The 14458-nt window shown below is 42.1% G+C and overlaps 2 protein-coding genes across 3 annotated transcripts in view; both read left to right on the top strand.

Moving 5' to 3' along the window:
- LOC115150769 (A disintegrin and metalloproteinase with thrombospondin motifs 9) overlaps nt 1-4501 on the top strand; it is a 72179-nt gene extending 67678 nt beyond the window's left edge. For both annotated transcript variants that reach the window (XM_029694431.1, XM_029694430.1), the window contains 2 exons: nt 1955-2063; nt 2212-4501. In XM_029694431.1, coding sequence (XP_029550291.1) covers nt 1955-2059 — 105 coding nt within the window. In that variant the 3' untranslated portion in view covers nt 2060-2063; nt 2212-4501. The remainder of the gene's footprint in view (nt 1-1954; nt 2064-2211) is intronic.
- A 6601-nt stretch (nt 4502-11102) lies between these two features.
- Nucleotides 11103-14458, top strand: part of LOC115150767 (prickle-like protein 2) — a 111499-nt gene continuing 108143 nt past the window's right edge. The window contains exons 1-2 of the mRNA XM_029694427.1: nt 11103-11259; nt 12017-12102. Coding sequence (XP_029550287.1) covers nt 11218-11259; nt 12017-12102 — 128 coding nt within the window. The 5' untranslated portion in view covers nt 11103-11217. The remainder of the gene's footprint in view (nt 11260-12016; nt 12103-14458) is intronic.

Genomic DNA, 14458 nt, shown 5'->3' with positions numbered 1-14458 from the left:
GCCTTTTGGGTAAACCACTGAGGTAAATCATGTATGGAAATGTGCTGTTATGTGACTGGTGAGAGAGGAGCCTTATTGGGTAGCTGGCGAGTGAAGTGGGCCCTCCTGGTTTTGTAATGGAGATCAGGCTGAAGACTGTTTTTGGCAGGGAGAAAAAGGTTGAATCTGTCTCAAAGCCAGTGGAGCTTTGGACACTCAAGGTTAGCTGAACACTGGTTGTTTTAAGTCAAGTGTGCTGGAGGGCACTCAAAATGAGAGTTGCCAAACTTCAGAGGAAATGCCGCTCCTATTCATTCCATGGGATAGATTTCTGGGGAAATGTTTTACCTGTGTATTTCTAAACCTTTCTAAGCTGAGTGTTCTGCGTCTGTGCTTATGCTAATGCTATTTTATTTTATTCATTAAAGAGGCCCCATTTAAAAAAAATAATAATCATAATTGTTTTCACCTTTATTTAACCAGGTAGGCCAGTTAGACCAGACCCTGAAATCACATTCAACTGAGTGTGCATGATATGTGAGGGGATACATTGTGATTTGTGTTACTGTCACTAAAACATGTGGTATCCTGTTTACAGTTTTATCGCTTTGGTACTATTTTCACAAGTATGTGGTGAATTTTCAAAACTGTTAGTACAAAACTCAAACTGGTAACACTTGTAACGCAGCCAGTCTTACATTCAAAACCTTTCATTGTGCATTCATTGATCCAAAATATAAGTTTACTGGGAAATACTATATAATACATTGGTTTAATCACCAGAACACAACATAATAATATCGTCTCAATTTAGTTATTTTAGCAACCAGTTAAAATCAAATAACAAAAAATGTGAGATACATGTTTCAAAATTGTCCTTTGAATGTAGTATGCTACAGTGCTGTAGATTAGGCAATACACTTGCACTACCCATAAAAATATACTGAACATCACGTTTTCATAATTTGTGTGATCAAAGTTGTGATCATTGAAGACTTCTTTCACGATATAATCAAATGAAATAAATGAAAGAAACAATGTTTAGCAGGCACTAGTTTGCATCAAGCCTGTCTTGAGCATTTGGCCATAGGTTCTTATCAAAATCGCAGTACATATCCTCATTGTTCACGCACCTGGTGAAAAACCTTTTGGCCAATCCAAGCCTGACATACTGGTCTGGATTGAAACCATTGCATACCTCACCCATGGCTTGAAGGAGGGTGGTACGCTCATATGGTTGTCAATCATACATCTTCCACCGGTATTGTGATTGTGTATTGTATTTTACAGTATTGTATTGTACTTGTGCAGTGGTCCTGTACGTGGCTTAGTTCATAAGAGCATAGCTCTAGCAACACCAGAGTTGGGTGTTCGATTCCCACTGGGGTCACATACCAAATGTGTGGACTTTTGTAACTTTGGTTAAAAACGTCTTCTACGTAAATGCCATATATTACGATATTATGGTACTGTATTGGCCATTGCAATTTTAATAAAGCACTGTGAACTGAGTAGTTCTCAAAATCTGTAGACAAACTGGTTTACATGTCTATCAAATGGCTAAGTTATTATCAATTAAGAGCAGTCAGAGTAATGTGAGCATTGCATTGTGAAAGGCAATTACATTATATGAACATGTATTGCAATGTGAAACGTATTTCTAGATGAAACACTGACACTGTAAGTAAGCATTTCACTGTAAGGTCTACCTACACTTGTTGTATTCGGCGCATGTGACAAATAACATTTGATTTGATTTGATTACGTTTGGTGAAAAAGTGACTGTATGATTTTGTCTGTTGTACTTAGTTATTTCAACACGTGCTTAAAGTTTTGAAACAACTGCCTTTTTGATGATATGTTTAGAATTTTGTACTAAGAGTTGTGAAAATGTACCACATACTTTGCACCAGAGCGCTAAATAAAAAACAACTGCTTTATAGCGGAGTAAATATTGTTCCTCGTTTGTCCACAGGATGGCAGCAGAGTAACAGGAATGTGTGGGGGTTACTGTGGGAAATGCACTCCGTCCTCCGGTTCTTACCTGCTCATTACAGTGGCCTCAACCTACAGTGTTTAACCAGGTGTGTGTAATACTAACTATCCTTTAGAAATAGATCGTGTTTTATAGCTTCAGTTTGTTATTATATGTACCACCATTCCCCTCCTCATCCTAAACATGTGTTTGTATAGTAAAGTATGTGGTTTTGGCATCCCTTTCTCGCTTCACAGCTCTCTTCAAGCCAAGACGTCCAGCCTCTCAGTGGTGCTACAGTAATGAGGATTCCATCCTCCAAATGACCTCTATTCCCTCCAATGTGTAAATATGTCAATAGAACAGGTGTAAGTACTGTACATAACATGCAAAATGACTTATTTATTATACTATATACTCAACATTTATTTTTGTATTGTAAGATAATTTAAGGATTGTGTTTTCTTTCTCTGCAACAAACACCATGGACATCTATTTACATTGCATTAACTAGAACATAAAAATGTGCCTTAGAAATATTTAACATATTCAGTCCAGAGTCGTTGCTTGTGTTTCTTGCATTGTTGTTTCTCTCATATTGTGGCAGTGTTGCAGCCTGGTTCTTCTATGTCTTCTGAGGCAGAAGGGAGACTGTCTGTTTTGCTTCACGTTTGTGTGTACGGACGTGGGCACTTTGTATGTACTTCCTCTTTTACACTCGTAGCTGTGTTATGGTCTCGGCATCCTTCAGCCCGGTTTTTCTTATGTCGTGTGGTGTCACTATCCAACCTTGTTCAGTGTTCTGAGTGTTTATCAACCAGTGTAGTACGTGTTACTGTATGTTCCTACCTGGGTCTTAGTGTGAAGGCTGTTTAGGCCGGTCTAATTACCTGGTCTACACAGTCGCCAGCGGTGAGCAGTGGGCTGGTACATTAGTCAGGTGCTTTTGCTTTCTAAGGCAGATGGGAGAGACAGCCGTGCACAGCTCTGGTACAGAGACGGTGTAGTGAACCGTAACGCAGCGTGCTGTAAAGGTCGATCTGGGACAGCCAGGGGGAGTGCTGGTGCTGTCGAGGCTAGCACAGGCAGCTGCTGCAGAGGCAGACCCAGCCAGGTGTTACTACCACAGAGGAACAACCCTGAGATGGGCCGTATGCAGAGAGGAATGGGAATGAGTGCTTTAAAGAGATAGCCATCCCTGTAAAGTTGAGGAGTTCAAGAATTCAGAAGCAGGGAAATTGAGAGAGAGAGAGAGAGAGAGAGAGAGAGAGAGAGAGCGACTGTCAACCCCTGCCTTGGTGGGGCATACTTGAATATTTTTGCTGAGAGAGAAAAGTGAATGACATGAAAGTAGTGATGCAGAACCTTAACGTTTCATACTTATCAAGTGGAAGTACAAGGTGTCACCCACCCAGAGGGAGTGTGTCAGGGGAATAGACAGTGGAGTGCCCCTGGGGGCTTTAAGGCCAGAGCAGAGACACAGCTAGATGAGGAGAGGGAGGAGAGGCTTGCAGGCTAATAGATCCAGAGAGATGTGCTTCAAAGCATCAGAAAGACTCACCTTTTGCTTTGTTTGTTCTGGGTCTCTCAGGTGTTGTGACAGGGAATAGCCGTTATTCCTTAGTTTTGAGAGAGAGGCCGTATTCCCATGGCTATAACTACATGAATCAAGCAGAGTTTACCTCAGGCCTACAACAACACCACTGCTCCATAGAGATTGGTTGATGCCTTAAAGGTCTAGGTGTCCAAATGCTGCCTCTAAGAACTGCTTACTGTACCTCCACTCAAACAACTTAGCTTTTTTTCTCAGCCTTTATCTTATTGCCTTTCAACAGTCAGTCCATCATTTTTCTATATGATGTAAGTGTTTTGACAATATCAGGGTACTTTCTGTTTGAATGTGTGTTTTCTTTATCTTATACACTTTTTGCAACCAATGCCCTTCATTAGATTTTTTTAGAAGACTTTTTATAGAAAATGAATGACAAATAATAAGAAAAACTATAATAATTTGTATGATTCTTTTAACATGATAAGATACTTATCCCAAAATGAATAATGTAAGTGACTGTGATGTTATAAGGAAGTTTAGTATCTCACCTTACTGTACACATGTGAGGTTATTCTCCTGTGTATTTATTTGTTTGACAGGGTTTGGTGGGGTGGATGAACATTGGTACCTTAGATTCAGAGGACAAAGCCATATTTGCTACTTTTGCCTTTTTTATAAATGATGCCTTGAGCATATCAGCAGGACATTTTAATGCCGGTGCAACTCTTACTTTGTCATGGTTCCATCCAACCTTTAGCTAAAAGGGAATTCCACAACATTGTAACCAATAGCCATTCTGAATTTATTTTTGGAATCATATTAGTTTAGATTTAATTCAATTAAAAAATGTTGAATGTTAACGTTAAATGTTTTATTGTCCAAATAATATCCTCCAGTGAAAAGGGATTGAAACTTTAGTCTGATTGTGAATATCTGATGATCCAGATTGTATATTTATTCTCAGGTGTTAAAATAAAGGGATTATTTGAACATTATTATATGTATTATATTTATGTAACAATTTATAAACTCAGCAAAAAAAGAAACGTCCTCTCACTGTCAACTGCGTTTATTTTCAGCAAACTTAACATGTGTAAGTATTTGTATGAACATAACAAGATTCAACAACTGAGACATAAACTGAACAAGTTCCACAGACATGTGACTAACAGAAATGGAATAATGTGTCCCTGAACAAAGGGGGGGTCAAAATCAAAAGTAACAGTCCGTATCTGGTGTGGCCACCAGCTGCATTAAGTACTGCAGTGCATCTCCTCCTCATGGACTGCACCAGATTTGCCCATTCCTGCTGTGAGATGTTACCCCACTCTTCCACCAAGGCACCTGCAAGTACCCGGATATTTCTGGGGGGAATGGCCCTAGCCCTCACCCTCCGATCCAACAGGTCCCAGACGTGCTCAATGGGATTGAGATCCGGGCTCTTCGCTGGCCATGGCAGAACACTGACATTCCTGTCTTGCAAGAAATCACGCACAGAACGAGCAGTATGGCTGGTGGCATTGTCATGCTGGAGGGTCATGTCAGGATGAGCCTGCAGGAAGGGTACCACATGAGGGAGGAGGATGTCTTCCCTGTAACGCACAGCGTTGAGATTGCCTGCAATGACAACAAGCTCAGTCTGATGATGCACCGCCCCAGACCATGACGGACCCTCCACCTCCAAATTGATTCCAAGTACAGGCCTCGGTGTAACACTCATTCCGTCGACGATAAACGCGAATCTGACCATCACCCCTGGTGAGACAAAACCGCGACTCATCAGTGAACAGCACTTTTTGCCAGTCCTGTCTGGTCCAGCGACGGTGGGTTTGTGCCCATAGGCGACGTTGTTGCCGGTGGTGTCTGGTGAGGACCTGCCTTACAACAGGCCTACAAGCCCTCAGTCCAGCCTCTCTCAACCTATTATGGACAGTCTGAGCACTGATGGAGGGATTGTGCGTTCCTGGTGTAACTCAGGTAGTTGTTGTTGCCATCCTGTACCTGTCCCGCAGGTGTGATGTTCGGATGTACCGATCCTGTGCAGGTGTTGTTACACGTGGTCTGCCACTACGAGGACAATCAGCTGTCCGTCCTGTCTCCCTGTAGCGCTGTCTTAGGCGTCTCACAATATGGACATTGCAATTTATTGCCCTGGCCACATCTGCAGTCCTCATGCCTCCTTGCAGCATGCCTAAGGCACGTTCACGCAGATGAGCAGGGACCCTGGACATCTTTCTTTTGGTGTTTTTCAGAGTCAGTAGAAAGGCCTCTTTAGTGTCTTAAGTTTTCATAACTGTGACCTTAATTGACCATCACCCCTGGTGAGACAAAACCGCGACTCATCAGTGAACAGCACTTTTTGCCAGTCCTGTCTGGTCCAGCGACGGTGGGTTTTTGCCCATAGGCGACGTTGTTGCCGGTGGTGTCTGGTGAGGACCTGCCTTAACAGACACCACGTGTCTTAACGAGCGTTCCACAGGTGCATGTTCATTAATTGTTTATGGTTCATTGAACAAGCATGGGAAACCGTGTTTAAACCCTTTACAATGAAGATCTGTGAAGTTATTTGTATTTTTACGAATTATCTTTGAAAGACAGGGTCCTGAAAAAGGGACGTTTCTTTTTTTGCTGAATTTATATATATCTTATTCCACATTTCCCTCATTGTTGACCTTTTGATAAGTCTATGTATTTTTTCTTTTTTTTCTACTTTTAAATGATCTTAACAAGTATTATAATAAGAAATCATACATGCTTTTGTTTAATATGCAAGTACTTATTGTACCTTTGAATCATAAATGATTATGAATTATAATGCAATTGTGACCTAAATAAAACGTACCTCTTTAATACAAATCATACCACTTTATTTGCTCCAGGCAAGCCATTTCTCCCAGCAAATGTTCATATTTATATGTCATGTCTGCATAATATTTCACATAGTTTAATTCTACGATATGAAATGTATGATTAATGTATGAGATGAGATAAGGGAAGGATCAGAGGAAATCAAGTCACTGACACAGCTCATCCATTCCTATGAGCACATCTTATGCTAATACATCGTTTTCATACACAAACCTGACCTTGATGTAACAAGCTATGATGCCTATGATGCTCCAATCAATGAAAGGATATGCCTCTGCCATAAAGCTCACATTGCTTTTGTTATTGTCACTTTGTAATTATTGCACTTTCCCCACCATACCATAAAGAACTGGTTTATGCTGCGCATATGTTTCTGTGGATCTAGCTCTAACGCCCACTGCGTTAGAATTATTGTTTAACTGCCTGTGTTTGGTTTGTCTATGAGGGTCTCAGCAATTACAGGTTGGTAGGTTTCTCTAAAATGTGCAGTACTGTGACCATGGTCTAGTCCAGCCTGTACTGTTGACTTCCTGTCATGGGAATACAAAGCCAATGTTATGACTGTGGGGCACCATGAATATGCATTCAAGTAAGTAGTGTGCTGAGGCTCCAGCTAGTTTGTACAAGTCCTTTAATCTATATTACATTTTTGTGCCAACTCTCAGGTGTATTGTAGGGAGCGAATGGAATTATTTTAGCAATGACTGTTAGTTGTCAACAGACCCAGGGGGCTCTGTTAAACTCAAGAATGTTTCTTTAGTAGCATAAGTGAGGAGCGAGAGAGACAAAGAGAGAGAAAGTGGGAGAGCGCTATCATTCTACCAAGCGGAAGGATCTGACAGTGCCAAGCCAGAATACCTTGTGTTTTAAAAGTGCTGTTCCTAGAAATGACATGACAGATTTTTATGCTCACAGGGAAATTATTATTGGTAAGTACAGTAGATATTGCACTGTGTACCCTCAATGTAATAAGGTTGGTCTTGCCCTTCAGAAAAATTATAACAAAATGAAACCAGTTGTATTCGGGTCCAGACAGTTTGTGTTGTATCCATGTAGTTGGTATGTTGGGGATCTAACATACAAGGACAGTTAATTTACCATGTTAGCATTTTATCTTTACAAAACCAATGGTGTTTGGCAGAGAATCCCTCATCACAGAAATAACATCAGATATATTGTAGCAGCCTACATGGACCAGATGTATGGACATTCCCCCAGATCTCAGGTTAAATTACATTACCCACTAAATCTCATGTTTTCCCATGTAAGATGTAGGTCCTCTGTAATATGTCATGGTCATTGGTTCAGCACTAATCGGATGCCAGAAAAACAGATCTATTCATATAGTGGTTATTATGAGCATTATATTGATTGTTTTAAAAGCATGGTGTTCACTGTTGTGTAATGTATTAACTACACCCTCATTGTCGTTTAGATCGACATCTCTGACAGTAGAACTGTCTAGTGGGGTTTAAATGGTGGTAAGTTTGTTGCTTCTCTAATGTGGTCTGTTTGATGTGTGTGTGTGTGTGTGTTTGTGTGTTCCCTTCAACTCACCTGATTTAGTTACTGTTTACTATCTCCAAGGATCCCTCACGTAGACGTGTTCTGTTTTAAACCCGGCAAACACCTGTCTACAGAGGCCAGGTGCTAGAAACACACGCTGTTATTCACAACTCCAATTCCACCTATCACTGTTAAAAGAAGAAGAGCAAACAACTACTCCAAAAGGTAAGTGGACTTATTTTATTAACAGATGAACTTCTTTCGGTAATGAATTTCTTATACGCTTTCTGAGTTAGAATCGCTCAGTGGACTTTATTTACTTTATTTATTTGATCATTATCACACATATTTGATCTGTTTTCATAAGTAGTTATATTGAGGTGCTTGTATGTTATGGCTTGAGCTCAATCTAACCTTATCAACAATTCCTACACGACTGCTCTTCCCTTACTCACTCGCCTTTTGACAATACTCAAGCTGGAGCAGACTGCTGAGTAAGTGTAAATATCTCGTTTTCATGGGAACTGTCCAGATCAAGTGTTTTTCCTGGTGGTAAGAATAGCCGCAGTGTCCCACCTGGACCATTGCCTCATGCCCTGTGGGCTCTTTCAGCGTCCCTGCACCCAATATCATCCACCGGAGACCTGTACCATGCCTTCTAAGTGGTATCAGCCAGAGACAGATTACCCCTCTGTGGGCTTGGTACTAAAAGCACCTTTGTATGCAGTGTTCCATCTGCAAAGCTTTGACATTGCCCCCCTTTAGCAGTGCAGAGAGAGAAACCTTTGAATTATGCATTAGAGCAAGTGTAGCTGTTTCTTTCAGCTAACCTTGTGGAGCTGTGCAGACTGCACACTCATATTTATCAGAGCACATTTCATTCTGGGTGTGGTTGGAGAATCTGTCACTGTGGAATATGCGTGGTGTGAATTATGTCAGGTCATCATCTTGTTCTGGACGCTATTTCAAATGAATTTAATTGGGTGTTATTCCATATTTGTAGTTATTTTTCCATATCTGCAGTTAATATCGTTGTTTGGAATCAGATGGGTAGTAATACAACACAGCCTCTCAATACACACACATGCCCGCCCGCACATAAGCACACATGCGTGTCCATGTGTCTGTCTGTGTCTTTGTCTGTATCTGTACCTGTGTGTCTGTGTGTGCTGAAATCACTAAATACCAATCAATCAATCAAATGTATTATACATCATCAGATTTCACAAGGTGCTTAAACAGAAACCCAGCCATGGTTTGTTCTCAGACACATTCCCAGACCTTCCCACACAGATTAAAGTGGTGACCTCAATCCTAATAGGTCCTAGGTCTCTACTCTACTTTCCTAACACCTCTGACCTTCACACTAAGGGCATTTTATTTCTGAACACTGAAAATGTGAGGGTAATGGCATGTACCGGAAATAATAAGTCTATGTATGAGAAAAATATATGAGATTCCTTTGATTTCAAACACAGCCCTACTTATCTGGTGGGTTCTTGTAATACTTGTCCATGTGTCTTTTCTAATCATGTAAAGGTGGCTACTATTAGACCCTCCTTAGGCCATGATGATCTCCAGTCCTGTATTTAGATGACATCAAGATGATCCTAAAACCAGCAACAGATAAAGTACCCTGTAGGACCACTCCCCTGGGTAATTAGACACAGACAGCTTTGAACTTACACTAGGTTTGATTAGCCTCCAGCTTTCTGTACACACACAAACAATGTGGACCTTCATGTTTGTGTCTGTTGTAGTGTGTGCATGCGTGTGTGTGCGTTCTCTATGTATCATCTCTTTCGGGCATCTCTTTCTTCTTCTTCTCTCTCTCTCCCTCTCTCTCTCTCTCTCTCCCTCTCTCTCTCTCCCTGTCTCTTTCTCTCTCTCTCTCTCTCTCTCTCTCTCTCTCTCTCTCCCTCCCTCTCTCTCTCCCTCCCTCCCTCCCTCCCTCTCTCTCTGTCTGTATAGAGGCTGCTGATATGGAACATTGTGGTTGTTTAGTCCACCCACAGGTGTGAGGAAGTGTCTGAAGGTCACAGCTCTCACCAAGACACAGCAGAGAGTTATGTCACACATAGACACGTGTCTATCTTCATTTTCTCTACACTTCCGTTCATCAGTACTGCTTGGCCAAAGTAATTTAACCTTGTGTCACATTCAAAAGCTCCTGAAAACAGATGTGGGAAGTGGGAAGCGAAGCAAGTTCAGAACATAGAAAGTTAGTGCATTGAGTGGTACACGAGCATGTCGAAGATAGAGAAAAGCCAAGAGGGAACTCAAAAAGTTGTGTAATATATTAGTTAATAATACCATCCTTTGAAGGGTAAGAGAAGAATATACATAGTAGCCCAGTAAAGTGAACAGAGCCCTGAGCATGGAGATTCTTCCTGGGATATTCTTAACATGGCTCTGTTCTCCTTGAAGAATTCTCCTTTGAGAGGAAAGGCCTTGGGACTCAAAGCTCTCTTGAGTGCATTGAGCCTGTCTGTCTGTCGAGGTAATGCGGCAAAGCTTTTCTCTGGTGATAAATGGCAAGCACTTGTTGGAGAGCCAACTCTGTCTGCATTACCTCACAGGAAATTGAAATGGGAAATCCCTGAGTGGGAGGCAGAAGTCAGACGCTTCATCAAACAAATGGGGGGTAGAATTAATGATTTCTGTTCTCATGTGATTTAGCACTCAGAGAGACAACACTGTACAGTGTCCTCAGTCTTGTTTGAAAAGGGGAGTTTCTCCTGGTAACCTGGTAACCTTGGGGTTGGCTTGGTTACAGTCTAGTGATGAAGAATTTTCATGGCAAGATCTCATGAAGGATCAAGGCAATGTCAAAGTTTCTCAACTAATCTACTGTTTGGTTTGTTTCGTACTCTAGGCCTACATGATAGAACAACTGCTCTATATGCCCTTCAATTTTAGAAAAATTCCCTCTGACAATTCACTTATGTCACTTATATTTTGATTCTACGTAATGAATGTAGTGAATATGGATAACACTTTACTTTTACAAATGCAATTAATAAGGACAGTGTAAAGTTAAGTGTTACCTGCAATATTTTACTTTCAAGATTATTAACATCGTCTGTGGAATTAGCTGATTCTATTGGCTGAAAGGCAATAAGGTGGAGCTGGCACCGTCGGTCGTATCCGGAAACCGCGTTCCTTCATTCATTAATGAAACGGGGTAACGGGATAGGACCGCGAGGGCTCTGTTTGGTTGAGGAACGTCGAGCGCCACCGTGGGGATTTGTTTACGAAAGTGCGTGGACACTCTCCAAGTGTCCCTTTTGCGTTATTGGTCTCAGTTCTCAGCCCGCTATCCTGGAACAAGACTGTCATGTTCACTCGCAGCTCCAAGAAGAGAGAATCCAGCAGATCGGTGAGTGATACAAATTGTAGTTTTTCCATAGGATCCCACGTTTTTGCAGAAATGTGGTACAGTACGGTTGCATGACGCGCGCGCGACCACGGCGAGCTGTTTAATCCCGGTGTCCAGATACACTGTGCTGTGGTTTAAGTCTATATAAATGAAATGATATTTTGCAGTCTGTGGACTTTGTTTCTTAATCGGTAAAGCAGTAACGTTAAATTCCTAGTCCTCTTCGCACCTCTCATTTGATCGGGAGAGAACGCATCCAACCAGTACAATTCAAAGGCTCATTAAACAACATTATCCCGCTGATGGAAGAATAGTTGGTTTGTATTCTACGAATCTAACCCAATACGCATACTTTGTTAAACCTTTCAGTTCACTGCACCAAACATTTCTTTCATAAGTGTTTGCCCTCATTTGTGTTCCACACATGAACCCAGAGGCAATCGACTATACTGAGTTCTGTATTTAGTAGTTACTATTTTTAAAAGAATTTGGGCCAAATCATATATAGGCTTGATGTCATTGCAATGTCTCATTATTTCAATGTTTTTGGGGTTTGATTATGACTAATTATGACTCTGAATACTTTTTTTCCCTTCTCTAAATAGTTAGACTTCTGAAGTCTTCTGTAAACCCGCTCTGTCCCAATGTGAATTGTCATGTGAGAGACAGCATGTGTTTGATGAATCTAGAATAGATGAGCGATAACAGCAGGTATCATGTGACCATTAACTATATAGGTTCTTCTCTCCATCACCAGCTGAACACCCTTGATGAGCCAGAGAGAGGACAGCCGTGTAACGTGTGTGGAGACCAGTGTCCCGGCTTCACTCTGCACAAATGGAGGTAGGGTTCCTCTCTCTCCTTCTCTATCTTATCCCTTACTGTGGCTAGGCATCCCTCCGCCCCTCCCAGCCAAAAACTTCAGTCCACTTAAAGTTCAAAGTTTCAGTGGTGGCAGTTGGTACCGTGGAATGCTGTTTGCTCCCTGCCTTAGAAAACGTCTTGAGGGAATTGAATACATACTGCTCTTGAGTAGTATGAACCATGTCTCTATGCCAGTTTGATGCAGTGGACACTTCCCCCTCTGCAAGGCACTGGTCTGGAGGACACCTTTTGAGGGTTACTGAAGCCATCCTGTTTTTGCTAAATGGACTCAGCCGTGCGTATCAGAGTCGGCAAGGCATTGTTCAGAATCTGTGTGCCCTAACTCAACAGTTTAGCCATTCATGCAATATGGGAGATTTAAGCAGACATTCTACACACGCTCTCCACTGTTGTATTTGCTTTAGAGTGAAAGGAAAGAGCGCTGGGTAGTTTGTCTTTGATATGCCGCACATATAAGCTGTGTTTGTTTGATTCACTCTTAGAGAGGCTATATATTTAAGACATCATGAGTTTTCCAGAACTGTTTACAAGAGTTATTACTAAAACATGCATTGCCCTGAATATGGCAAGCGAAATCTGCAGTGGTGTGGTTCAACCTGGTCTCAGAGCATTTCGTATGATTCTGTACGTAAGTCCGCGACACTCCATTTAGTATGATATGTTAGGTAAATCAGGGCACTCCTCAATTATGAATACAGTTTCTAAATTGAAAGCAATTACTTTACCCCTACATAATGGTTTTATTTCCTGCAAGAAAAAGTACAAAGTCCCTCTGTGCCACCTCCACTTAAAGAGTCGTCTGTAGCAGCAATGTAAGCAGCCCTAACGAAAGCAAAGCCTGGTCTGTCTAAAGGCGTCCGCATGATTCCCAGCTGAAACAGTTCGGTAGAGTTCGTGCATACGTTGTGACGACATTTAGTGATGTTTTGGACTTCAACAAGTTTTTGGGGGGGCTGTTCGGGCACACAAAGGGCAAGCCGAAGTTCGGAGCCTAAGTCTACCCCCCTCTGTCGGTGATTGGCCAACGGTAGGGATTCTTCAATAAAGAGGCGACTCTTTTTTTATGCACATTTGTTCATTGAAAAATACTCCACCAAACATCTTAGTTAAATGTAAAATTGCGCGACCAAGATCGCTTCAGCAAAAACGTAAACATTTATGACAAATTTCTTGAGTTAGATTAATTCAGACTATTTTAAGGAAGTGTATACTGGCTACGGTGTCTCAAAATGGACAAACAGAACTATTGCCGCTTTTTTCTCATTTTTCAAGCGAAGGTCTTTTAAGGGAGTATGTGAGTAAAGTCATTTGGCTAGGTGCCAGCCGAACTGAAGCATGCTATCATCATAAGCGAATCTACAAGGAGAGAGGGAGGAGGGGAGGGGCTGGCATGTTAGGCAGAGGATCATCATGATTCAGGCCTCCATTCTGTAAACCATTACAGGACAACAGTCAACCTCTGGAATGTGCCTTTAATTGCCTTTCTTTGCAGTGCCACAATAAAAGTCAACTTTTTCCCGAAAAACCAACCCTACAGCAGACATTTCTTACAGACGGATCGTGGAAACCCTGCGTTGTGTGTAGAAGCTGGAACGGTACGGGGGAACTTTATGGCTACAAACCCTGCGTTGTGTGTAGAAGCTGGAACGGTACGGGGGAACTTTATGGCTACAAACCCTGCGTTGTGTGTAGAAGCTGGAACGGTACGGGGGAACTTTATGGCTACAAACCCTGCGTTGTGTGTAGAAGCTGGAACGGTACGGGGGAACTTTATGGCTACAAACCCTGCGTTGTGTGTAGAAGCTGGAACGGTATGGGGAACTTTATGGCTACAAACCCTGCGTTGTGTGTAGAAGCTGGAACGGTATGGGGAACTTTATGGCTACAAACCCTGCGTTGTGTGTAGAAGCTGGAACGGTACGGGGGAACTTTATGGCTACAAACCCTGCGTTGTGTGTAGAAGCTGGAACGGTACGGGGGAACTTTATGGCTACAAACCCTGCGTTGTGTGTAGAAGCTGGAACGGTACGGGAGAACTTTATGGCTACAAACCCTGCGTTGTGTGTAGAAGCTGGAACGGTACGGGGGAACTTTATGGCTACAAACCCTGCGTTGTGTGTAGAAGCTGGAACGGTACGGGGGAACTTTATGGCTACAAACCCTGCGTTGTGTGTAGAAGCTGGAACGGTACGGGGGAACTTTATGGCTACAAACCCTGCGTTGTGTGTAGAAGCTGGAACGGTACGGGGGAACTTTATGGCTACAAACCCTGCGTTGTGTGTAGAAGCTGGAACGGTACGGGGGAACTTTATGG

This window comes from Salmo trutta, chromosome 16 (assembly GCF_901001165.1).
Source record: "Salmo trutta chromosome 16, fSalTru1.1, whole genome shotgun sequence".
Taxonomy (NCBI): Eukaryota; Metazoa; Chordata; class Actinopteri; order Salmoniformes; family Salmonidae; genus Salmo; species Salmo trutta.
This window is presented reverse-complemented; position numbering and strand designations above follow the sequence as displayed.